The sequence below is a fragment of the Falco punctatus genome (assembly GCF_963210335.1).
Source record: "Falco punctatus genome assembly, chromosome: 3".
In the NCBI taxonomy this organism is placed as follows: Eukaryota; Metazoa; Chordata; class Aves; order Falconiformes; family Falconidae; genus Falco; species Falco punctatus.
The window spans coordinates 12,117,890-12,144,448 of record NC_137582.1 but is presented as its reverse complement, the minus strand read 5'-3'; the positions used below and the strand labels follow the sequence as shown (position 1 = coordinate 12,144,448).

The window sequence follows — 26,559 nt, the reverse complement described above, 5'->3', positions numbered from 1 at the left end:
ACGGTAAGAATAATTGTTCTTAAAAGGGTGATTTTCTTCTGGGTAACAGACAAGAGGGTAGGACAACTTGTTACAGCAGAACCAAAGTGACTACATGCAATCAGAACTTGGGGGTATTTGTCTCTGTAACCTCAGTCTGCTTCTGGTAGAAAGGGAGAAAGCTGGAAGAAAGGAAGAAGTTGGCTCTAGAGCTCAGTAATGGAGATGAAACTGCCCGCAACTGTGGGACACAGGCAGCCATCGCATCTCTAAAGCATTTGTGCTTAAAGCTTTCAGCTGGCTGGATGATGGTCGTGCCGTATCATGTTTCGGTTTCCCAACGGCTGTTGAAGACCAACAGTTCTCCTATCATTGGCAAACAGGGAAACAAACGTGTCGAGCTGTGGCGAAGTCAAATGCAGACCTCATTTTGTACATCTCACAGAACCACAAGGGAATGTCGTGGGTAGGAGAGGCCGTCTGATAACGCCCACCACAGAAGCATGGGGGTGGACAAAGGAAATTTCCTCGTCAGCCTGTGAGTGCGATAAAGAGTGCAAACAGGCAGGCGTGCAAACACTAGCTACTTGGTAAAACATGGCTATTAGTTTGCAGACGATGTCAGCCCAGGTGGTCACCGCCTCTGGCACACCAAACTCATCACCTTCCATTTTAGGTTTGTCTATCTCTTCCCCCCATGACCTTGCAAAAAACTCGTGGCTGTTTCTACTTTAAAAAAAGGCACATGGTGTAGGGGGAGGAATTTTTTTTTTTTTTTTTTTTTTTTTTTAGCTTAGTCCAGTTCCAAAGCTCAGCTGAGGTTTTCTTGCAAGGAAGGGGTGCAGAAGGTCCTAGTCTGTCTTGTTCTCCCTTTTGGAGTCCTTTTTGGCCTGTCACCCGATCCTGTTGGAGCAAAGATGACATCACTTTCCAAAACTCCTCAAAGTTCCTAGATCACTACCACACAGAGTGTTCAGATGTCCCAGCATTTTCACCATGCCCTAAAGATGCTCACATGGCCGTGGAAGAAATGCAGAGCTCAGGCAAATATTAATGCCCCAGCACAGCAGGGAAGTGAGGTAATCCATGCTCTTCCTGCTTAGATAAAGCCTAAAGAATTATTAAAGACTTATCCAGGTGAACCAGCTATGCTTGGTTGGGAAACATGGGTTAAAGAATGTGGAAACTCCAAGAAAAGCAGATGAGTAGGGAGTGCTAGACATTCAGAACTGTTTCTGGCCACAGCAAACCAACCTACCAGGCGAAAGTGGGTTGAGAAGTCCAACAGAGTAACGTAAAAGGATGAAAGGGAATTTAATGCAGTGAAGACAGTTAATTTTCACTGCATAATTTAAACTAAACAGCTTACTTTTTTCCTTTATTAAAAAAAAAAAAAAACAAACCCCAAACCCCCCAAAAAACCCTCAACAAACCACAAACAAACAAATAAAAATGATAAGCAAGTAAAGCAACAGAGGGCATGTGCAGTGTATCTTTCTTCTCTCCTACTAATTTTCTTTCCAAATCTCCCCTTGGAGATGCACTGGTTCTGTAGCCAGCCCGCAATTTTTCCCCTCTCAGAACTATCTTGTTCTGCTAATGGAAACTGAACACAGACAAAAATATCCCATGCATGTGTACATATAAATGTGTGCATAGCATGAGAGCAGCCAAAGGCAGCAAGTAAACACCTAAAGACAGAAAATTCTTTATTGTTCCCCTCCTCCTTCCCCCACAGTAAATGGTGAAATAAGAAGTGTTTGCAGGCTTGTAGTCACGGGTCCCAAGCCTTGGACTGGAGCAGGGAGAGCAGATTTCACCTTCGGCTCCTGAGGTGAACAAACAGAAAGCATAATGTAACATAAGTAACGGCTATCCCCCCTCAACCCCACCTTTCCAAATTTCCTTTATTTTTGCTTTAGTAAATGCTCCTAATCCAAGGGTGATAATGGAGAAGTAGCATTTTAAAACTAGTTTTAATGTAATAAAAGATATAGAAAGGGAAATCAACATTCCAATGAAACAGAAATGTGAATCAGTAACCACACAAGTTCCAGCAATTTTTTTCAAAATCCGTCTGTAACATGGAGCGACAGTCAACAGAAGAGGAATCTGGCAGGGCAAATGGTTGCTTCTGCCTCTGAAACAAGAACTTGTGGGTATTTTCAGAGCGGGAGTCTGAATTTAGTGAACTTGTAAGCTATGGTATTGAGATATATCTTCGAAAAGTGTAATTAAGAAGCAATTAGTAGTCTTAGACTGTAGAGAAACCGCTGGTTTCATTTAACTTAAAATGATGAGTGAGGAGGGGAAAGCAAGGAATCTCTTGAGGGACCCTTTGCTTGCTCTTGTTAAAAATCCTGTATTTATGGAGGGATTTTATCATGTTTGTGTAAACTTTACATTTACATAGTACAGTCCGTATCTTAATAGAGAAGGGACGCTTGCGTGGACCACCTGCTTCCTTTTCACGGTCAGCGTGTTTCTCCAGAAAGCGCATTGATTGTGTGATAAGCAATGTTAAACGCGAAGCAATCAGACATGACATTGGAGTTGAAGAGAAGAGGCTGTGACTCTCTGAGGACTACCGCCAAGATAAAACCCACATACAGGTGGTACATCAGTTTGAAAATCACCCTGCCATCTCCAGCCCTCAAACGACGTGAAAGACGCAGAGGGAGGTAGTAATGTGACCTTTATAAATAGCTGATTTATGCTTGATTATTTTTTTTTTTCTTGTGGCTTGGATATGGAGAAGCATACACAGCCTGTGTGACTTTGAAAACTTTAACGGAAATGAAACAGGAAGCCAGATCCTTTCACGGCTTGTTGATCTGCAAAGACGAGCCGAGTCTGTAGAGACTCTTTTTCTACCCCCAACAAAAGAAGTCAGGGGAAAGAAAGCCAGCTGGGGGATACTCTGGAGAGGACATGCAGAGGCGACATGATGGAAAGGCAAGTAAGAACAGAGACTGGTTCACTGAGCAAGAAAAACGAAGCAGAATTAACCACTCAAAGAGGAGTGTTGGTAAGTTCATAGAGCTGTGCTCTAAATTCGGCATCTCATGGTGATCAGCTTTAGAAAGCTCCTGTGCTGCAGATCACAGTGCATGGGCACTACTTTTACCTGTGAGTTGGACTATACCTGACCTTGGTAATAGTAATAAATGATGATAAACGGGGAAGTTGCTCCTGACTTAACAATGGACTTGAAAAACTGAAGAGTGAAGCTCTCTTGAGTTCTGCACCCAGGTTTCCTACTTTTACTGCATTGGATGCTGTAGCCTTTGTCTCAGCAGAGCCTTTTCGCACTCCTTTTGAATTATATTCTTTTGGGCTGTGGTTATAATCCTGCTGCTCACCTGCAAGTGAGAGCAAGAAGACAGCAGTTGCTTCTTCTGCTCATTTGTGGGTTTAAACAGAGACAGTTATGTCTTCACACTTGCTTAGCAATGTTTTCAGCATAAGCTTTTGCTGCAATTGCTATGCAGTTTCCTGTGGGTACAAGCAGAGGGAGGCAGTCACAGTCATGCCAGCAGCTTGGAGAGGCCGTGACCTGCAGAAAATCCTGGAGGTCCACGTTATAGGCAAGTTCATAATGCTCCCCTAAAGGAAAGAAATATCGTAAGTATTCTTAACAGTAGAAGTTTGCTGTCAGCACATAGCCTTGTCTGAGCATCACAAAAGTCTGCAAAATGCCATGACCAGAAAGTCTAGAGGAAAAGAATCGGGCTGCTTCCAGCTTCAGCTCCCTGGAGCTCTCCTGTTGTCTCCACAGAGGTGCTGCCCACTCAGAGGCGAAGAAGGGGAGACATTAACTTCTGCAGAAACGTTGAACGCATACTCTAAGTAAGGCCTCCTCTAGCTCACTATATGGATTTCCAAGATATTTTGGGGAAGTTCGCACTTCCTGAAGCTTTCTGAACCCTAGTAGCATCATGTTTCTACTTCTGCCCCGTCTGTAACAGAAACTGCCTTCCAGTTAGCGGATATTCCCCTTTCTGCAGTTGAGCCCAGCTCAGACCTAGACCTTGCTTGCTCTCCTTAGGATTATCCTAACTCGTATTCAGCTGACAGGAATGGCACACTCTGACCGGTCCAACACAGAGTGCAGGAGGCCTGTGTGTTACCTGGCTCAATCCCACCAGAGCTGTCCGCATCCCAGGCCAAGGAGGGGCTTCCAGAGGACGGAGGTGGGTACAGGCTGTCCCGTCTCGGCAGCTTGCAAGGAGAAGAGTCAACATGCTCCTGCCGAAGCCTACAAGTGGCAAAAGGTAGTAGAGGGAGCTCTCCCTCTCTCTACTCAGGGAAGAGGTCCAGAAGGAGCTTAAGGAGGAAGAAAAGGCACATGGACAGTGTTCATTAAAAAAACACCTCAAGGTTTCAAGAAAGTGTTCTCTGCTTCATTGTCGCAGGGCGTATTCCCCCTAAGAGCCCGTGCAGAAGGGCGCAGGGTATTACTCTTTAGATTGCACTGAGGTGCTGAATAAATGCCGCGAGAAGAGGGCAGAGAGGGGAAGCGGGAAGGACTCGCCGACACAGGGGTTGACCTGCAGTGTTTGTGCTAGGCGTGTTTCATCTCTCTTCTCTAATGAGTCAGCAACCAGATAAACATTAACTTCCAGGTCTGTCTGCACACGGAAATTACCTATTAAATCCTAAAATCTTAACACAGGTTAGAGAGGGTAGAAAGAGGCGGATTTGGAGTTGGCTGGAATGCTAAACCATCAAGCAGCACCGACAGTGGTTTGGCCAAGGCAAGAAGAAAGCTGGTTTATAAGCCCAGATTTTCTTTTCCTTGGATAAATGTGTTCGTGACATTCTGTGAGTGCCCCTAAGTGAGATCTCGGCACACCGGGGCACACGGGTATTTAACAGCTCCTGTCTATTTTATTCCTTGCCCAGATTAACTGAGATGGACGGAGAAACAATGTGATATCCATGCCAGACAGTGCAAATCTCTTCACTGTTTTATGAAAAGTGTTGATTTTCTATCTCCAACCATTTTGATATATTTTTTTGGGGAAAAAAAACCAAAACAACAAACAAACCATGAAAAACCGAAACCAACCAAAACCCAATGCTGTAAGTTTGTCCTAGCTCTGTGCTGGAGCAAAGTGCTTGTAACTCTGTAAAAAGATTTAAGTCTGCGTCACTTGTTCAGACCATTACAATTCCCTTCTGTTTTTCCTGCAAAGTCCCTAGGGAGGTAGAAGAAAATTTTTCTTTAATGTGTAACCAGAAAAGGAATTACACCAGTCTATGCAAATTCTCTACCTACAGCTGGGACAAATCACACCCGAAAGACTGCTATAAGGGAAGGTACCCGGTAAGGGTGAACTTCTTTTTGGATCAATGCATTTAATCTTGCTAATGAGGGAGTGTGTGAGGAAATCAACATTTAATAACTGGGGGGGGGGGGGGGGACGACGACACAGGGGACAGGGGATGGAGGGGGGGGGACGACGACGGGGACAGACCCCAACAACCGCGAAGTCACCGGGTTCCGTTTATGGTTCATGGCTGGGTTTCAGACAGATGCTGATGGCATTACGGGTACCGCTGCTGTAAAATGTAAAATAACATCGCGTGACACGGCGCGGCGGTGTCCGGCTGCCGCAGGAGCTGCGGGGACAGCTGGGGCGACGGAGAGCCCCGCTGCTTTCCGCGGCCGGGGGCAGGCCGGGAGATGGGGGACAGCCCCTCGCCCTCCTCCCCGACACGGGCTCGCCGTCCCCGGGGGCAGCCGGGCGGCCTCGGGCCGTGCCGGGGCAGCGGGGGGCGGCGGGGGGCCGCGGGCGGGGGGCGGCCCCGCGGGATCCCCGCCCCGGGCGGTGCCGGCGCTGCGGCCGCAGCCGGGGTTCGGTGCCGGGGAGGCGCCGGCGGGGAGCGGCGGAGCGGGTGAGGCGTGGGGGGGGGGGCGGGCTGGAGGGGTCCCCGCGGCGGGGCGTTTGGGTTTATTTGTTGCTGCTTTATTTTTGAATGTATTTTCCGCTTGACTCTTTTTGGGGCAGTTTTACGGGAATGGCAACGCCCGGAAAGCTGCCCCGAAGGTTGCCGCGGCGGGACCGCCTCGGTGCGACCCCCCCGCGGGGCCGGGCGGGAGGCACCTGCCGCGGGGCCGGGCCACCTGGGGCCGGGCCGGGACCAGCTGGCAGCTCCGGGGGGTGGGGGGGTGTCGATGTATTTGAGGTGGGTTTGGGCTTCCCTGGGGGGCTGCGGGGCTGGGCGCGCTCCCGGCGGACGGGGGGGGCGGTGGGTGTCGAGCGGCACCGTGTGTGCGTCGGGTGGGGGTCGCTGCTGCTCGGGGGGGGGGGGGGGCGTTTGGTTTGGGTCTGGTTTTGTTTGGTGGGGCGTTGTTTTTTTCGTGGGTTTGTTGTTTTTTTTTTTGTTGTTGTTGTTTGGTTTTGGTTTGGGTGTTGTTTTATTTTTCTGTGTGGAATCTGAATCGAAGTGCTGCAGTCTGGCCTGTGGTCCTGTCGGAAAGGTGATGGCTTAGGGAAAAGGAGATTAGAGGTCAGCGCGTGATTCGGGAAGGTGTACGGGCACCCCTGCTTGACCTCCTTGCCTGGCTGAGCACGAGCCAGCAGTGCCCAGGTGGCCAAGAAGGCCAACAGCACCCTGGCTGGTGTCAGAGACAGTGTGGCCAGCAGGACAAGGGAAGGGATTGTCCCCTGTACTCGGCACGGGTGAGGCTGCACCTCCAATGCAGTGGTCAGTGTTGGGCCCCTCACTGCAAGAGGGACGTTGGGGTGCGGGAGCGTGTCCAGAGACGGGCAATGGGGCTGGGGAAGGGTCTGGAGCACAAGTCTTGTGAGGAGCTGCTGAGGGAGCTGGGGTTGTTCAGCCTGGAGAAGAGGAGGCTCAGGGGGGACCTTATTGCTCTCGACAGCTCCCTGAAAGGAGGTTGTAGGCAGGTGGGGGTTGGCCTCTTCTCCCAAGTAAAAGTGACAGGACGAGAGGAAACAGCCTCAAGTTGCACCAGGGGAGGTTTAGGTTGGATACTAGGAAAAAATTTCTTCATGGAAATGGTGGTCAGGCACTGGAACAGGCTGCCCAGGGAGGCGGTTGAGTCACTGTCCCTGGAGGTATTTAAAAAAACGTTTATATGTGGCACTTAGGGACACGGTTAAGTGGTGGGCTTGGCAGTGCTAGGTTGATCGTAGGACTTGATGATCTTAAAGTTTGTTTTTTCCAACCTAAATGATTCTATGATTTCATACATCACTGTGAAGTGGTCTTTTATCGTGACGCTATCATGAAGACACCGTGCCCTACAAGCTTGTTTTTCTGCTGTACAGTTTAGGATACATTTCTGCTTTGATGGTTGCTGATCCAGCTCTCCTTTTGCACCGCCTTTCATACTAACCAACTGGTCTGTTCTTTGGAGGAGCTGTACCAATTGCATTCAGCTATACTTTCATTTTCTGCAGTGGAGAAAAAAACCGGTTTGTGTGGTGTTTGCTAGGTGAGTCTTATGCTAGTGTGGTGCTAACTGCTCTATCGCTGATAAGTGCAAGTACAGTTTTTTCCACTTCTGTCTTTCGGACCTCTCCAGTTTCTGCAAGGGATGAAATAAAAGAGGTAAATTGTGTGAAACAGGAAGAAGTGACCCATTTTGATTTTAAGGCTCAGAGAACTTCCTTGTAGTCACTGAAGTGTGCTCTCTTAAGAATTCTATTTCTTTACTGCTGGACAGATAATTTAGTTAGATATCGAGGGGAACACCATACAGTGAGAGGAAACGCTGCAGTTTTGCATAGCTATAAAAAATCCTACTAGGTGAAGGATGTTAGAATTGATTTTGAAGGGCAAAAGCAGCGTTAAAATGCTGGTCAGCATATTAAATACAAATGCTTTTATGGATAAGTATCTGCACTTGGATTTGGAATTCTGAAAAAAATATTTCATTTTTGTAGTTCTGAGTTTTTTTGTCATTGGGATATTAGTTTTTTTTTTCATTTTTTTAAACTTTTTGGACTAGACTGCCTGACTAGATAGAGATAGGTGTGGATTTCCCATTCAGCATCAGGACTTTCACTTCACCTTGTTGCCCAGATAGAGCTTCCAGGTTAAATCCTCACATCCTATCTACCGAGGCTGTAACAACAAACATTAAAGGGCTTTTTAGTAATGTCTGCAGTTTTTCTTGAGCTTAATGTGTGAAAATGATTGCCTTTACATGATTACCCAGGCAAATGAGTTTGAGATTTCAGAAATACCTCTGTGCTGTATGCCCTGACCCTGCTCAGCTGAATCACAGTGCCAAACTACGTTAGGGGAGATGAGTATGGTTTTAATTTAGTTGTTTTGAAAACACAATGGAATAGACAGTGCTCAGGAGTCAAAAGGTTGTATAAATATGCTGCTTTCATTGCACTTTTATAACTACATTTGTGGGTGCGATCAGAATTGCATTAACTTTACCTTAAGGAGCTTCTTAATTTTCTCTTGTTTTAGGCTGTGAAATTATTTTTGTAAAAATTACCATTGGCCCGTATTAGTCCTATTCTAATGACATTATTATTCAGGCATTCTGATGTCTAAAGGAGTTGTAGTGCTCCTTAAAATCAAATGCTCATCTGAGTTGCAGTCTGATACGTGACCCTGAATTACTTTGGGAGAGCACGGTGGACACACAGCATCCTTTCTGCACTCCTGGATTGATGCAGCTGGCGCGGTGCTGGCACGTAGCAGTGATGGGCAGCTTTGCCACTGTGCTCTTTTGCTGGGATTCCCGGCATGGCAAACACTGGGTCCTCTGTGCATGGTTGCAGCACCGGGGATCAGACACAACAACGTTGTGCCTTTCAGAAGGACAGAGAAATAGCTATTTATCAACTAAAATGTCAGTGTTTCATGAAAGACAACTGCCAGGACTTGTGTACTTCAGCCACCGCAACGTAGAAGTGGTCCATGACAGTTTTAAGAGCAGAGTTTGTAGTTACGGATCTCGCACCAGCTCTGGGGCTCTAGAAAGCGTGTTTCTCTATTACAAGATTTGGTTTCGTGGAGTTTGGTTTTTTTCCCCCCATGAACAGTATTACTCGTGTTTGGGCTATTGGTGGCCTGGTAGTGTAAAATGAAGTCAAAGTTTTGACCCAGTGTAACTGAGGAAAAAAAGGAGATAAGGATGTCCATTTCTGGAGAAGGCTCCAGTGAAGGCAAACATGTAAAATGCTCCAGAACTGCTGCAGGCTACTTCATGAATTTTCTGAGAAATTTCTAAGTCAGCAGCTTTCAGTTTCTTTTCAGCTTTATTCCGTCTTTGTGGCTTTTCCCCACTTTTTCACTGCTCAGGAGTGATACTGTGCATTTTTAGCATCCTCAGGATCCAGACCCCAGTGCTTGGAATTTCTCTGTAGCCTGTGCAGAGGTGCTGGAGGCTCCTGACAGAGAGAGGAGGTGTGTGTCTAGCTCCTGTCCCCATGTCACATAGATGCCCCTTACACCACGTACCCGTGTAGAGGGATGTGGCTCGCAAGGCAGCTTGTGCTGCCCACGCATTTCTTTCGGCAAACATTTCTCTGAGGAGAAGGCTCTGTACCGAGCAGAAGAGTTTGTGTTCAGTTGAGCCACACCACGTTGAGATGGAGGGCTAGAAATACGGGATGGTGTGACGGTATATGCTCAGTCTCTAGTCTTGTTGTTAGCTCCAGATGTGGTCTCGGGCAAGACCCCACCTCAGATTCCTTGTCCATAATATGTTGCCGAGATTTTGCAGATCTTTTTGAGTGTGTAGCATTTATGTTTCCAGGGTGGGGTGGTCATGTTGGGTGAACGGTGATATGAAAGTGGGAAATGTGTACCTTGGCTTCAAAGTAGTGCCTTGATACGGTGTGGTGTACCTGGGGCTTTGACTGTGGTCAAGTTTGCCCTGGCGTTTGTGCGGCAGAGAAGCATCATGGCAAGGTGCTTGGCACTGCCTGCAGGTCGGCCGCCACCAGGGCAATGCTGGCAAGTTTTTAATTGCCGAGTTGGTGCAGAATCAGTCTTTCTGTGAACTTCAATAGTTTCAGGTCAGCCCGTGTGGCCAAGAGACATCCTACCGGTTTCCCCCTGTTTTGCGCTGAGCACAGCTCCGCACCGTGTGTGTGCCTGCTGCGTTTGTCTGGGAGCCACCCGCAGGTGTGCTCGCCATCCTTCAGCTCTGGTTTCATTTCATGTCACTTCCTGTGCCTGAATTTCAGATGTGACATGCTTGCCAAAGGTTGAGATCGTAAAAACGAGGATGTCATAGCATTGCAGATAGTTAAAAATGACGCTGCCAGGTTCCAAGGTTAGAAACTGTCCGGTACTCTGTATTTCATTTTCTTAGTGTACAAGTGACAGTAAGTTGTGCCTCTGCCAAGTGGCAGCCCCTCAAGGAGAGCTTGATATGCAGGGTCACACTTAACCGTATTTTACAGGGCTGCCTAATTTTTGTTTTGTGTAGACCTTGCCGTGTAACTGTCCAGTTTTTAGGCAGTTTTTGCTAATGCAGAGGTGCCGGGGAACCCTGCTCTCTCGGTCTCTGTGACCGATGTCTGGAGTGCTTTGCTTGAAGCTTCTCTTGGCATCCAAATGTCTGTAAAATACCCGACGTGAATTAGCAGTAATAATAACAATAATGTGTTTTTACAAGCAGAGATCTTCCACACAGCATATTCTGGGTTCTTGAATCAAATTTTTTTTGAAATGTTTGTACTAGCTATGACTTTGTTATTACACTGAGCGATAGTAACTGAAAATTAAGTTACCTTGATGCAGTCAGTTTTTCTTTCCAACATGTTTTGTTTGTTTTTGTTGTTTTTTGTTTTTTTTTTTTTTTTGCTTAAGATTTTAGGCAAGAAGTGCCTGGCAACACTGTGTTTAAAAAAGGGGAGAGGAATCCTATGTGCGTGAGCTAAAAACATGCCAGTTTGAAACTGCTGCCCTTTAAAAGATGGGGAGAGCAGGGTTTAAACACCCCAGCTGCATCCATACTAATAGCATTAACTCTGCAGAACAAAGCTGAAGTTTTGACTTTCATCAGGCTGGACGTTGAGAGGTGGGGGCAAGAAATACCAGACACTTTCAGAGTGATGGCTTTGATATTTTGCTTTCTGTTGCCTTTCCCTTCTGCCTCAAATCTGTCTTGGAAAGAGGGAGAGAGACAAGTAAAACTCCCAAGTAAACAAATAACACAGCTGGAATATCTATGCACATACCTAGCAGGAAAGCACAGGCTTTTTGATCTGATGCACCACCAGATGTGAATTATTTGAGATTATTAATCATAAATTATATGTGATTATTGATCCATATGAAGAATGCACAGCTCTGCATGGCCTGCACACGGTCTGGTGCACTTTTGGAGAGGGCTGCAGTCTGAAGAGTGACATAAAATCTGTGTCATGCGGGTGCAGCAGTCGGGCCCTGCACAGAGGCGGGGATGCTGGCTGGCTTTCCCAGCTGTGTCTTTACCTGATGGCAGATGTACGCACCGCCTGTAAGAATTAACAGCTGCGACTGATAACTGCCTAGGCAGTAGATAAGCTCAGATGAGTTGATACTTTTTTTGCTTTTCTTGGATTACTTGATGCTGCTGTTTTCCTGGCTATCACTTGGGTTGCCTCTTCATCAACAGGTAGAAACTTAAATTTCCTTGGGCTGTCCTGCAGCGCATGCCCACCAAGCTGACTGGCACTTCTTGCTTTCTCCTCTGGGCTGCAGCGTTTCAGTGAAGGGTGCCTCAAGGTGTCAAACAGCTGTTTAGGAATGAGCCAGCTGGTGACCTCCGAGGGGTTGGGGAGTCCCCCGGGGCTGTCCAGCGGATGTGTTGTCCCAGGAGCACTGCTGGTGGAGTCCGATAAGCAGCTTGGTTTCCTCTATGCTGCTCGCATAGAGATCTTTTCCATGTGGGTTTCCATTGACATTCCTTCTTCCTCAATCTAGGTGTTTTTCACCCCTCTTCGTGTGCAGCTGGGGGGCTCCTCTGCTTTGCCACTTGCACCCCTCCCCTGGTGCTGATGTGGCGGCCACTGCGGTGGGTCACGCTGGAGTTGCAGGTCCCACCAGTCCCTTCCTTTGGGGCAACGGGTGGCAGGTGCGAGAAGGCCCTGCTCGCCGGGGGTGGCAGTGACCCTGCGCTGCGGGGGGCCGGGTGTGCATCCAGGCAGGTCCGGCCGGGCAGCCCAGGGGAGGGGGCAGCTGCTGCTGCTGGACCTCTGCCTGCAGAGACCGGGAGGGATGCCTCCTGTGGTACCACCCAGCCTCATTAGTGCCTAATGACTGTGCATCCTTAGAGCGTTGGGCTGCACGTACAAGTCTTGCACTGTGTGTCAAACCAAATTTTAAAAAAGAAGGAGGAAAGTAATTCTTACTGCGAAGTAAGACTTCAACTTTTTTTTCCCCCATAACCAAAGCTTCGATTACATAGACAAACCAACAGAAAATCCCGTTATTTATACCACTTAGCCTATCCGTTAAACTTAAGTGTAAGAGGATGTTCAGGCAGAAGATGCTTTCTTTACTCTGTCAGTTTGGATTCAGCATAGGAAAAAAATTTATATATATATATGCATGTATAAAAAAAGGCATTTTTAAAGTTGTGTTTGCAAATAGATAAATCAGAAGCAAACATGAGTGGCATTAGGGATGACTCAACATGCAGCTCAGCAGCAGGCATAAGAGTCCTAAGCGTGGGCTTCTGTCAAATAATAATTCAGTGCATTTACGTAAATTCTATTTGAAGTGTACAGGCATTAAATAGCAATTCTGAATGAGGATGGATTTTTTTCCACATTAAAAAAAAATTACAGTAGCAGGAATTTCAGAGGCTCCTTCTTTAAAAGGGGTTTATTTTATTTTTTCTCTCCTTTTTTATTCACACTTAGCAATTAAGGAGCTTTAAGGAGATACTTGCTTTTTGTGGCATGAAATGCTTTTCATCTATTGCTCTGGACTGTAAATTCTCTGAAGGCTTCTCATTTTTTCTTACATAAATGGAAGTGTAGCTGAGCTTTTTTCATCTGGAAGTCCTGGCACCCTGTGCCTTAAAATGGAAGCTGAATTATACAGGAGATCAAGAACTGAACTTTCCTTTTCTTCTAGTAGACATTTGGAGAGAGGGAAACAGTATGTGCGGTCTAGGGCATGTATTAATAGCTTGATTATATAGATGAAATTGGTTTTGTAACGGTAACTCTAACGGTGTATTTTTTTATAATCACATGCTAGGTAAGAACACATTATGCTTGTTGCTACGGAGTAGGATACATTAACACCAGCCGTTTGGGTCCTGTTGACGATCAGGGAGTCCAACGAAGGCTGCCAGCCTTTCTACTGTGTGTTTTGCTGAAAGCAAAAGGACAAGGGCTGAGAGAGCACTTGGGACTCCCTGCACAGGACAGCTGTGTAAATAAAGCTTTTCTTGCAAGTGATGGGCCTCAGTGCTACCAAAGCTATTTCGTTTTCTAGGTAATTGCACGATTCTGGTTACAGTTTGGGGCTGGGATTTTGTTTTGTTGGTTTTTTTTAGTAGAAGTTAAGATCTGATCAGCAGACATGGCTGAAGTGTTGATAAGTCACTGATGATTACCATCTTTGCCTGTAAATAATTCTCTTTTTTCTTCTTATACCAAGGAGACATCCTCATCTCTGGTTGTTATGTTAGAACAGGTGAAGGTTTGGTTAACAAGTTGACATTGCTTTGCTCTCTAAAGGAAGGGTTTTGTGATGAAGTAGTTATTGAATCAAGCAGTGCTTCCCACGTATCTTGGTGTGTGTTTGATCTGTTCTGTTTTCGGTAGTTTTTCATTTTTTTTGGTGTGGCACTGATAATAAACTGGGAAATAAAAACCTTTGTAATCACTTGGCACTACTTAAAAAGGCATCTTTCTCTCTTCTAAGCTGTTATGGAGTGTAATCTGTTGTAGGTATTGAATTTGTATAATTCATGGCTCTTTGTGTCTCTTTGGCTCAGTCAGTTGAGGTGTATGGGCCCACGTGTGCATTACGCTGATGCCGGCTCTGTAAGGCTAAATCTCCGTGTTTTCCCTTAAAAGAGGGACTTGGCCTATTCTGTAACATGCCTTGGTAACCTATAGTACGTGGTCTGGAAAAAAAAACGATGTGCAGCTGTGAGGACAGCTCTGCAGGCACACACTGGGTGCAGGCAGACTTGGACCTCCGTGCTAAGGTTTGCATTGCTCAGTTGAGGGGCCTCTCTCCCTATAGCTCTGGGTCCAGGAGAGGAGGGAGGAGGAGGTGTACAGGTGGGCAGCAGAAGGTTTGGAACGGAGGGATCCCAAATTCTGTCTCCCTCTTTGAAGGAGGGGATACCTGCTTTTTAAGAACTGGGAACGTAGTGGTGTGTGACAACAGTATCAAACTTGGCCACTTTATGGTAACAAGTACCATGTCCTGCTGTCAGTGCCAAAAAGACGGTGAAGAGAAGTGTCCTGAACAGAAGTCACAAAGTCAGGTTTTAATTTTGAAAGACACTCCGTTGATGGCCTTGTTACAAGGAGGGAGGAAAAAAGTAAAAGGGTGAAGGTGCCATCAGACACGCTGGAATATTGCATTGTGCTTCAGCACTGCGTACAGTGCTGCGTGCTGCCTCCCAGGCTGATCTCTTCTTACATTTGTACATCAGTTACACGTTTTTAAGGTGGCAGCCTCCAACAGGCTGTGAGGCTGTCAGATGTGGAGCTAATCCTTTAGAGACTTTTCTTGAGTTACTCGTGAAAGACGCAGATGTTGCAGATGTCTCTTACTCATCTTTTCTTTCTGGCCTTTTTGGTTGTTTTTTTGTTTGGTTTTCTTCTGCCTGTCTCCTGCTGACTTTGCAGGGGGGTAAAACCTTCAGGTTTTGGCACTAGGAGGAAGTTGATGTGGCACGAAAAGGAAATGCCGTGTCCTACCTGCATTGCAAGGTAAACACTGCTACCAGCTCCTACTTCAGCGCTGTTCAACCTCTGTTCATCCCGATTTCTGCTAGGAGTTGTCTTATAAGTCCCAGGGCTCTGTTCCCCTGCACGGGAGAAGGGTCAGGCCTCCCTGTCCTCACAGGGATGCTCGCAGACAGTCCTCAAACAGCTGTGAGCCCGGCAGCTGGTTGCAGCACCGATGGGTTGCCACTGTCTCCTGAGCAACAGCAAAAATCGTCTCCGTATCCCAGGGAACAGATTGGGTTTAAAAATCTGTGGGCTTATTTTACTCCCCCCACCGGTGTGTTATTAACATAATTGCTTTTTGGTTTCTGAACAGTTTTGGAGAGGGCAGAGAGGGGGTGGAAGGATCTATTTTAAACTGCCGCCTTCTCTTATTCATGTCTTGTTCGTGATGTGTTTTTACCAGCAGCGTTTTGCAATCCAGCTGCCACTTCTAAATGTCATTTACTTGAATAAAAAAAATGTAATTACATTTCTAAGCGTGACATAAGCACTGAAAGTAGTTACTGAATCACAAAGTGCTGTTTGAACAGCAGCTTTCCTATGATGGGAGGGAAAGTTTATGAGGTCCTGGGTATGCTGTAATACAAGTGTAGCAAAAATACTCAAAATAACTTGTTTTCAGGTCTCCCCATCTTCCGTTAGGCTTTTTATTGGGGAAATACATATTTATAAATCCCTCTTATTAAATAAAAATAGGTGGACAATATTTGGTTATCTCACGTTCTCTGACACAGGTTTGTGTTTTTGACTGAAATCAGTAAGACAGTGCCTCCCAGCACTCCTTGAAGAACAGTGGCTCATGCACCTGTTAACTGTATGTCTTGAGAGAGGGTTTGTTGCATTCCAGTCAGGATTAATACCATCAAAAGCTTTTTCAAAAGATTGCTTGATGCAATTTAAAAGCTGATGCAGACCTCCCATCTTTTTGCCTGTAAAAGGGGTCAAGGAAGAAATTTTGCATTCACATGTATTTCTGGTGCCCCATAAAGCAAAGTATGTCATTTTAATAGATGGACCAGCTCTCACTTTTTATAGTCCCAGTTTGTTCAAAATCTAAAGAGGGGCCATACAGTCATTTTAGGTAATTAAGTGAAAGTCAGCTGCATCTTCCTTTTGATACTGTATGTTTAAATTGCTGTTAACAAAATTCATTTCAATCATCGTTAGTTTCGGTACAACAGCACGACAAGATAAATCCAAAATACCTGCAATATCATAACCCAAATATCCATGGCCTGGACAATATTTGTAAGCCTTCAGGTTCCATTCTAGTTAGCAGAAGGTTCAGTTATTTACAGCCTACTGAGATTTTTCCAATGCTAATGCCTTTATCCTAAAGAAGAGAGAGAAAAAACTGGTGGCTTCGTTCTGCCAGGACCGTCATCTTGTTACTAATTCTGAGTTGTTGTTCTCTAGGTAGCAATTTGGGTGCTTACTGAGAACGTGCCTGTTGGTGTCCATCAGCAGTAAGTGTGTGAGCATGTGCTGTTAAGTGGGAGTGTCCCGGTGTTTCCATGAGCTATGCCATTTTCGAACTTTACAGCTGCTGTTTTGCTGTTTCTTACTTGGCATCTGTAAGAATAATTTCCTGAAGCTTCAGATTTTTAGTCTTTTTGGCTGTGCATGAATGCATGTCTTGCTTTTTCCTGCTCAGCATGGGCAGGTATAACCCCCAGTCGTGCCAGGTACACACATGTTAGTGCAGCCGACAAGTAGAAGCTAACAGAAGACCTGCCCATCATCTTGAATGTTCAGAGCATACGGGTTTTCTGTGAATTGGAACTAGCACTCCAAAAGCTTCCCTGGTTACCTCTTTGAAGTTTACGAACACCTTCTCATCCACAGCTTTTAACCTGCCTTTTGCTCGTGGGAGATATGAAGTCTGGGTCTTGTCTCCGGACAACTTGTATGTGACATCCTGTAATAAAACTTCTTCAAACAACAGAATAGTGGAAAAGGCGAAACATCAACAGTACTCTTGTATATCCAGCAGTGCTTGTAAAAATGTGTGCGTAGCTGTTTATCTCATTCCCAAGGATGGGATTCATATGTAACTCTTCAACTGGGTAGTTGTCCACGGTGCATGGACTTAACTTCCTTGGAAAACTTAAGCCCCTCTTAAATTTCCTGTTGAAGCGAGGAGGGGCAGAAGTTCAGCTGACATAAAAATATGCTGAATGAGTAATTCCCTTTGTGGAGTCTCTGGAGGAGGATCTTTTCAGCCTTCTCTGGGATGCCTTTATAAAAAGTTGGGTTCTCTTGAAGTTTTGTACTAAATGAATAAATAAGAATAGAGCAGCTGTTGATCATAAACTCTGGGGATTTCCTTTACTCAACTTTCAGCCAGAAGATAAATTTTTCACTTAGGGAGCGGATGCTGCCTTTGTCAACTGTTTAGTCTCGAGGCCCTCTCTGAATTCTAGGTTTTGTTATCAACAAAAGACAACCAGACCCTTCCCTAACCCTGCCTGTAATGCCAAGAGAGTGACAGAAATGTGTCCTGGTTTATGTCTGCGAAGAACAGTAGAGCGCACCCTCTTTGTGGTGATCTCCTGAGCTTTCTTCGGAGTTTTAAATTGACCCTAAACCTGCCCAAATTGAGGCAGGAGCATTCCTTTAATTCCCTGGGTAGTCATATGATGCTTAGTTGGCTAATGCTGCCTCATATGGCCCATTTGTAGACCAGAACTCCCAGGAACCCCTGGTCTTTAAAACCTTGACTTAATGACGGGACAGGTCCCCTAGAAACTTGAAAAACTAAGTATATAATATACAGGATATTTATGAAGTATATAAAAATATACTTGCCTTTTACATTTCATGTTTGGTGTTTCATTTGGAGTGGTATTGTTCTTGAACGTTCTTTTTGTAAGAAAACAAATAGAAACAAGTATTGCAAAACAGTGACGAGATTTTTTTCCCCCTCTCTTTTTATCCCTGTTTTAGGAAGGCATGAGGTGCAGTCCTGGACAACAGCTACCAAGCAATCCTTGTGTCTCGTGTGGCAAAAAGTGAAAGTGAAGCTAATGCTAAGCATGTCTTTCCTCATTGCTGTCCTTTGGTATTGCAGAAGGCTGTACAGTTTTTTAGCACAGCTACTGAAACGGTAGGTTTTTACCGTGCAGGCTTGAATCTTCCACAGTGTGGCTTATTTGAGCAAATACTGACCTTTGACAGCTCCTCACTGACACCTGTTTTATCGTTCGGATTTCAGGTGGAGCAACTACCTTCAGAGAAAACTCATAAGTAAGCTTTTCGTTGTCGTTCCATATCCATTAATCCCTTCCACTTCCCCACCGCAAGTACCCTTTAGATGCAGAACAGCAGAAGGTAACTAATCTGTAAATTAATGTCAATTTAGGGAATCTCAGTGTGCTGACAGAAGTTGATCTACTTGGTTACAGTGCGAGAGAATGGAATGGAGAAACAAAGCAGGCCAAACACATGAGGGAGGTAAGAGTTAAATTTTAATCTCTGCATGAGGATGGGGGAAAAAAGGAACAGCACTGCCAGCTCGAGCAGCCCAGTGAGCAGAGCCTGTCAGATGAAGAGCAAAAGGGACACTTTGCGTCTAAATAAAGGCTGTAGCAGAGCGGGTCAAAATGTAGATCAGATTTTGCATCTTGCGTCTTCTCCAAATTCCCCTCTGGACCACCCATGACCCACGCAGCAGCTTTAACAGGAAAAATAATCCTCAGCGCTACAGCCCCAATAACTTGGTCTTAGGTGCAGTCTCTTGGCCGGCCTTCGATTTAAGGTAAAAACTCTCATTTCAGGGGGGAATGAAACACCACAGCCATTTCTCTTTCAGGCTCTGGAGGTCCATGGGACAGCAGCCAGTGCCTGGCAGCCTCCCCGCTGCGACTCCCTGCCCGGCTGCATCAGCTGCAGGGTAGGGCAGGAGCTCCCATCTGACCTGTGCCCAGGTTCGGTGGTGCTCAGCAGGCGAGGAGGTGGCGTGCTGGATGCGGCCATCCCTGCCTTCGCACAGTGTCCCTCTGCTCCAGCGCAGCCGTGGTGCTCCCAGGCTGGTGCCCTTCTGAGGCGTCTGCCACTGCTGCAAGCAGGACGCGCGCAACTTAACTGCACCTGGCAGTTCCTGCTGCCTCACACCACACATAGCTAGGACTAACAAGCTACTCATCTCACAGTTAATGTTCTCGTTGTCCTCAGCACCCCAAGCAGCTGCTGAGGGGTGGCTGGAGGCAGCCCTGGGCTCTGTGCGGAGGTGGCAGCCTCTGCTGCTTGCGGGCATCAGCTAATCCTCAGTGCTGCTCTTTTCTGATCCTCTTTTTTCTTCTTCTTCCTTCTATGGTTTTTGTGCCTTCCCATGTAAGTTCTTCTGTGTTGTTTTTTGTAAAAATTTGTTTTCCTCTTTTATCTTCAAGCTGCTAGCTTGAAGATAAATAATAATAAATATTATTCAATAATAATATTTATTATTATAAATAAACAATAATTATACTTCTCCCTGGGTTTTTATTTCTCTTACCGTACATCATTTTACCTGAAATAGTTTCTTGCAGCTTAGTGACTTTTCTTCATAACTGTAAGTCAAGGTGACAAGAGTTGTGCAGCAAAAAACCAGGCTTTGGGTCATAGATAACTGAACTTGTGAGCCAAGGACCTCCTAAATTCATGCATGGTCTACTGTGGCAAGAGACACCGTTCTCTGTCAGCTCACCGACATGTTTTTCAGTTGTGTACATTGTGTGTACGTGCTTACACTTGATAGGCAGCAATGGCAGCTGCCGTTGTTAGTGCACATGCGGTGGGCTGTTGGCAGCTATATCTTGGTGGCCGTTCATGAAGGCAGCGTGGCACGAGGCGTGGCGGGAGCAGCGGTGCCCTCCCAGGGGTCCTGACCACGTGCTTGGAGTTCAAACAGCACTACGGTATCCAAACTTGTGATAGGGATGGGCCTCCAGGAGCAACATGTGGTTTATGGCTCTCTTTCAGCTATGGTCAGCCTTAATCACCAAGGTAGGCTCAAACACCGTGGCCTGGACCTTTACTTTTCCCATAAAACTTGTACCTAAAATAGGTTTAGCGATGTAGAGTAGTAGTATCTGTTGAAGCAAGCTTAGACTCAAATCCAGTTAATCAGCTAATCTTATATAATATGTGACATTACATCCTAGCATCCTCATGGTGTGGCATTTCAGACCGACACAGGACGAATGCAGCATCAGGTCTGTATTTCTGATTATCAGATGATGATGGAAACACTGTCCATGATAAGCAGAGAGAGATCAAAAAAGCAGAGGGGGCAAGATACGCAGTAGTAATGAGAGACACCAGCTAGCCATCTGCACTGGGAACAGCCATGGGGTTGAACTTCCAGGTGGTGCCAATGCCTGTTTCATCGATCAGCTTTTCAGAGAGCCTTCAAGAAAGGAAGTAACCCTTACCTCGGTCCTGAGTAGTGTGCAAGTTCTGCCTCAAAATATTGCTTTCTAATTTCTGTTGTTCTCTGGAACAGGCGATGGCACATATTTTCATTCAACATCCTTGCAAGAACAACAAAGCAAAAAAAAATTATTACAATTGCATCCACCTTCAGAAAGGGACACTGCATAAAAACAAGGAAGTACATTAGGAAGAAGCTAAAAGCTAAGAGACGAGTATTTACAGTCAGCTTGTTTGACATACATTTGGTCATGGTACTGGAATCACAGAGCAAATACATGCCAAGGACTTAAGAAAGGGTAAAAGGAAGCTCGTAATGCTGAACAGCAGCATAAGGGAGTTATGAGAAAAAAGAACGTATTTTTCAAAAAGCTGGAGTTGTGTCCAAATGGTGAACAGAGAAAAGATCCAACTTTGTCATGTTAAATGCAGAAATGCAGCAATGCCGAAAGTGCACAGAGCAACACAGTAAGGCCAAAAGTGATTTGGAGGAGCAAGTAACAAAAGATAGCAAAACTTTTAATAAATTTGCAAACACTTACTGGGCACCAAGCCTTTCAGAAAATCCATGAGCCTTCCAGATGATCAGACCTGAAGAAGAGTTTCCTTTACATAGAGCAGCCACTGTATGGCTGGTTATATCAAGTAGAAGTGGTCACAGGCAAGAAGAACATTCTAGGATGAAGTCTTGTGAGATCCAGAACCAGCCTAACCTGCCCAAAAGGGGCAGTTCCTTGCTTGTCCTGCTCCCTTTTTCTCACCTCATTCTAGCTAAGCATTCCTTCTCCTTCTTATGTGCTGGCTTTTACGTCTTCTGTTGGATGTTGTTCACCGAGATGATGATGAGGTCATCCTGAAAGGACCTTCTCTAAGCCGCCTGAACTTGCTGAAGCAGCAGGACACTCTCCCAGCAGGATGGATTCAGTAGACTTACTATCACAGCCAGGGCAAAGTAAGAGTAGGGGAGACTGCAGCTGAGAAGTGGTGTTGGGATGGGGCCGGGAAGCAACAGAGATGAAAGAGGACCAGGGATTGAGACCATGTTCCTGCCCCCTTCAGGAAGCAAACTGTGAGACTGGTGCAGCAGCCTGTGGAACTGCAGGGTCCTCTCATTCCCTGCCAGTTTATTGCTCTGAATTGGCTCAGCAAGGGCCCAGATGAGAGCCAGAGGTAATGCAGAGGGAATACAAGGAGCGTAAAGCTGGAAGAAGGGCCACCGGCTTCAGCACAGGGCTGCCAGATCTGCTCAGTCTCAGGTCACTGTTGCACAATGGATTCAGGTCAGTGTAAGGAGATGGTTTTGCCCAAAGGAATTTTCTCCAGATGCCAGTTTCTGCCCTTCTGCTGCTCCATCCCATGTATCAGCAAAAATTGTGAAGTGGCTGGTGTTAAAACTATTATGGCAAAGAAGCCTTCACTGACCTGCTCTGATTTGGTTGACCATGTGAATGTTTACACTAGCAGCAGCGTAGAGACTGAGGCAAGTTGCTGGGTTTGGAGAGAGTTCCGGATCACTCTTAAAGGGCCAGTGCCAGTTCAAGGTGTTTACCAAAAAACCATGGTGTTGGAACATTTTTATGCCTGCAAAACTTACAAATATACTCTCTCGTTCCCCTAGCTTGCTCTTATGAGTAGTTTGGAACTGGACTCCAGTCAACATGGGTTTTATCCAAGATTTAAAATTTTTATAGCTTTTTTTTTTTTTTTTTTTGTCTTTTTCTAGGCATATGAAGAATTGTTTTGGAGCTGTCATATCAAATACCTGCGACAGGTCAGGAGAGACAACTATTGTGTACTAAGAGCGGTGCTTTTTCAGGTATTCAGCCAAGGCATTCCTTTTCCGTCATGGATGAAAGAGAGAGATATATTGAAGGTAAAACTAATTTCCTGAATGAACATGATTCAGATAACCCTGCACTGCAGATGGAAGCTTTGTTCCATGTGAACGCTGACGTGTCTGCTATGGAAGTAGAGGAGAATCACTATCAGAATTTAAAGAGAAGTTTTTTTTAAACTCTTTGAACTATACTTAATTGAAAAAGTGTCCCAGATCTAAACATACCCATGTGAACATGTGTCTTAAGTGGTAAAAAAATAAAGTGGATGGACAAATGTTACTGCTGCCCTGCTAGACGTCACTCCCTTAACACAAAAGGGTATTTGAATCCTCTTCGTCCGCATCTGTGCAAAGTCCAGTGGCTCACTTGGGAGCTGCTGAGTGTGCTGCTGGAGCAGCAGGAATCCTGCCCTGAGCTGCAGGAGCTCTGGCAGGAGGGATCGGTGAGGAGGTGGGGAGCTGTGGGTGCCTGTAGGGGCATGTGTGTGAGCTGCGGGAGGTGTCTCTGATCCCGAGTACCTCACCGAGTGCAGATGTATCCAGCTTTTCCAGGGTGTGGATTATATATTTTGCTGAGAGCGTATTTTCGTCTTTTTTGGCTGGCCCTCTTTTATTTTCTTACAGACTTGGCAGTCAAACGAAGCCTCCTTCTTAACATTTAAGTTGTTCTGAGGCCCATCTTTTTGTTGTTGTTTGAACTGTACAACCAGAGGCTAGAACCACATTGTAAATTAAATATGTAGACAAGTGTATATAACTTTATATTCTACTTCTTGTTACGGTTATGATGGTTTTGATTAGCATTATTTACTTTTTTTCCCCCTCCCAGCTCCCTGAAAAGCTTTTGTATTCTCAAGGTTGCAACTGGATTCAGCAATACAGTTTTGGGCCAGAAAGGTACACGGGTCCCAATGCCTTTGGTAAATTGCGCAAATGTATGGAGACGTTAAAGACAAATGTGAGTATCGAGGAAATGGTTGGGAGGAATAAAAGCACTGAGAAGTGGGTTGAGGCAGAGTTAGGGAACCGCTCCTGGTTACGTATGTCTATGACAGTCAGCCTTCCTCCTGGGTTCAGAGAGCTGAGCTGCTGAGAAGGTCATCAGCTCTCCTGCAGGGGAATCCAGCGTCCGGGGATCCACTAGGCTAAGTACTCGGGATCCCCCTGCAAGTTAGGGAGGCCATCCTCCCCGCAGCTGTTACTGTTGTGACTAGTTGCCCTTGCCGTCAAGTGGCTCCTGCAGTATCTCAAAATTTTGGTCAAAAATAACAACGTGCGGTATGAAATCCTCCTGCATTCCCTCCCCATATGGGAGGGAACAAAGGAACAGTGCGTTTTCTTCTGTTGTCTTTCCTTTGCTCCCATCTTTGTGAAATGTTTTATTTATCCAGTTGTACTATAATTTCTCTCTGTAAGCTGAAGCACTTGATTACAAAGACCTATCAGCCTCACTGCCCCCGTCTGCTCAGCATAGCCAGATTGCCTGCATTCCCAACCAGGAATATTTCTTACTTATGTATTTAAAACTTGGGGAGTTTTAGTAGCCCCAAAGCCTACTGAAACAGAGATAAAAAAATCAGCCCGAGAAGACCTTGCACCTTCCTTGCGCTCCTCTGAGGGTCACAGCCATCAAGTGAATACTGGTATTTGCTGGACTCCGGGGTTTGGGCTAATTAAGTTGAAACGCTTCTCTGCAGCATATCAGATCTTAAACTGACGTTTTGAATTCTACAATACACTGTGGTTCTGGGTTGTCTTAACTACAGTCACAACAGCTTATTTTACTGGTAAACATTTAAACTAGTTCCTTTTACGTGTCCCTGTGCATACGAACCACAACTCTGTATTTTTAAATGCTGTTATCAGTGATGATAATTGTGACTTAAGGAAAAACAACAAACCACAAACAGATCTATTTAGCTCTAGAAACAAAGCATTAGTAATAAAAAAAGGGAATTAAACCAGAGATCTGTTCCTTGTCCCTTGCCTGCACTCTTGCTGTGCCACGGTGGCCACTGCCTGTCTGCTTGAGATGTGCCTGGTGGTTCACTTGTGCAGTTTATCGTGTTGTTCTGGTCGCTCTTTACATTTGCCAGTGTTGGGTTGTTCAGCTTTCCACTTGTAGTTCTTTTTAAGTTGATGTTAGTCCCTTCGCATGAAGCGTTTGCACTGAATGCTTGTATGGAAAACTGTTTCAGGTCAGCACGGTGAACAAATCATACAATTAGCAAATTGTTGCAGAGTAGCTGCAGGATGCATTATGCTGTTACCAGGCATGAGGTGTAGCTCCCAACTTCATTTTATTTTTATAAAGATGCTGTTTGACCAGTGAGATGGATTTTTGCCTATTTTCCTAACAGGGTTGTCTGTGGCCTTTCCCAGCTCCGTTGTCACCTTGTGGGCTGCTGCTTGCCGATGCTGTTGTGCCTGGGCTGTGTTGGTTAACAGGTGCTTTACACTTAGGACAGGTTTTTCACTTAGGTATTAGAGGTCCCCTAGCAAAGGGACGTTAGTGGTTCATCAGCTTGGTCTCATTTTTAACCTGTAAGGAAAATCTTCAGGAACGCATGAGGAGATGGGGGAATCTGTTTCTCAATTTAATGTTCATGGGTAGGTTAGATTTTTGAAAAATTTTTTTAATTGAAATTCACAGTTTATGGCCACTTCAACATACAAATGTTACAAGCACAGAATTAACTGAAATTCACTTCAATCCCAGTTATTGAGCATCATCTCTTATGGTGGTCCAAAAAGCCTCTCGGTTTTGGTACTTAGTGGTCCTTAGTTGCTGGGTGGGGTTAAAGCCATCTTACCTTGACATCACGAAGCAGAGCACGCCGAAGACATACAAATGCGCACCGTTCATAATACCATTCTGGCTTGTCCAGTTTGTATAGGTTCCTTTTAATTGACACGCTTCTGAATTGGTCTCAGCATCTAAAGAATTCAGGCTAGGACAACTTTAATGTAAAAGGTACTATAGAGGAAAATCACTAAATGTTGGAAGCTGTAAGTTAAAAATAGGTCAGGAGTCATCACTTAATCTAACATTTGTTTATGGCTTAGTGTGTATGCCTGATGCCACAGAGATTTCCTGTAACTTTCTGGGGTCCTTTTGGTGGTTACACTCCTTTTAGACTCTTTACCAGCAACGATACCTGTTTTCCCTATAGTGGTGGTGGGTGGCTTTTGTGTAGGGGAATTGTATTTGCTTTCTCCTAGACTATCATTAGCATCCAGATGCTTGGAGCTGTCTGTGGCAGATAGGTTCAACTGGATTAGTGGAAACCGAAATGTGTAAGGCTTCAGATTTCGCTGTGGATCTGAAAGAGCCACTTGCTTATTTGCACCATCATTTGGCCACAATAATAGTATATTACAGACTGGCAGTTCTTCCTGTATTGGAATATTTTATATTAAATAGAATTCTTTATAATTTGACTAATACTCTTCCGTGTGCTTTCCAGTGGACTGAAATAATTGCTACTAAAGATCCTGAAGAGAGAGGAAACATGTGTAATACACTCTTTTCTGATGAGAGCAAGGAACACAAACTATACGAGGCCATAAAATTCATCATGCTCTACGAAGTTATTGAAGCCTATGAGCAGATGAAGAACAGGGAAGAACCCCCACACAACCTTTTTAGCCTTCTCCTAGCTCGTGATTCTTCGTCCGACCCTTTGAGTTTCATGATGAATCATCTGAACTCCATAGGTGACACTATTTGCCTAGACCAGGTAAGGATATAAATGAAAAATAAATCTCAAAACTTACTCCATCTCTGATGCGATTAGATGAATACATCATACGTCATCCATGGTAGCTGGCCCGTTTCTTTTCTTTGGGATGTGGGGAAGTGGACTGAGGATAGTCATTGATCTCCCAGGAAAAAACCTGTAGTAGAGTAAAATGGGGTGGACAGTTTTCTTGCTGGGCCAGAAATAAATGTTGTAAGCTATCACTGAGACATAGTTCAGAACAATGATTCCTTTATATGTAAAATAATTTTAGATTATGCAGGTTTTACATGTTTTTTTTGCTTTTCCTATCTGTTCCACCATGCCAAACCCTCTATCATCACCCTGGTTTTCCCCCCTCTTTGTTTCCCATTAGATCTGATGTCTTTTAAGAGTAGATAATGAGAAGTCTGCTAACTGTTCACCTTGATATGTTAAGATATTTTTTTTATTTAGTGCAGATTTAAGTACTGACATCTAAACTCCACACTTCCACGCTGTAAACAGTTTCACTTTCCAATACGTGAAATTATTTTTCATAATCAATTTGAATTATCAAGTCAACTGTTACATGTTGCAGTCACCTTCAGAAGCAGTTTGATTATAACTGGACAAGTTCTGCTCTGCCTGGCTATGCTCAAGGATATGAGCTTTTTCCAAAGCATTCTTCCAGATT

General features: G+C 45.2%; 1 protein-coding gene and 1 long non-coding RNA gene across 6 annotated transcripts in view; one reads left to right on the top strand and one right to left on the bottom strand.

The window, feature by feature from the left end:
- Nucleotides 1-1,367: 1,367 nt before the first annotated feature.
- Nucleotides 1,368-3,463, bottom strand: LOC308061321. Its single transcript, XR_013927169.1, has 2 exons — nucleotides 3,342-3,463; nucleotides 1,368-1,808 (listed from the first exon to the last, which is right to left on the bottom strand). It is a non-coding gene; the product is annotated as an uncharacterized lncRNA (long non-coding RNA).
- Nucleotides 1,868-26,559, top strand: part of OTULINL (OTU deubiquitinase with linear linkage specificity like) — a 27,873-nt gene continuing 3,181 nt past the window's right edge. The window contains exons 1-8 of one of the 5 annotated variants that reach the window (XM_080381118.1): nucleotides 1,869-3,007; nucleotides 16,314-16,363; nucleotides 17,844-18,003; nucleotides 18,112-18,143; nucleotides 18,259-18,350; nucleotides 22,030-22,179; nucleotides 22,973-23,101; nucleotides 25,611-25,883. In XM_080381118.1, coding sequence (XP_080237244.1) covers nucleotides 17,924-18,003; nucleotides 18,112-18,143; nucleotides 18,259-18,350; nucleotides 22,030-22,179; nucleotides 22,973-23,101; nucleotides 25,611-25,883 — 756 coding nt within the window. In that variant the 5' untranslated portion in view covers nucleotides 1,869-3,007; nucleotides 16,314-16,363; nucleotides 17,844-17,923. Of the gene's footprint in view, nucleotides 3,008-5,686; nucleotides 5,881-16,313; nucleotides 16,364-17,843; nucleotides 18,004-18,111; nucleotides 18,144-18,258; nucleotides 18,351-22,029; nucleotides 22,180-22,972; nucleotides 23,102-25,610; nucleotides 25,884-26,559 lie in introns of those variants that run through there. The other 4 variants (XM_080381119.1, XM_080381120.1, XM_080381117.1 and 1 more) reach the window with 4 other exon arrangements.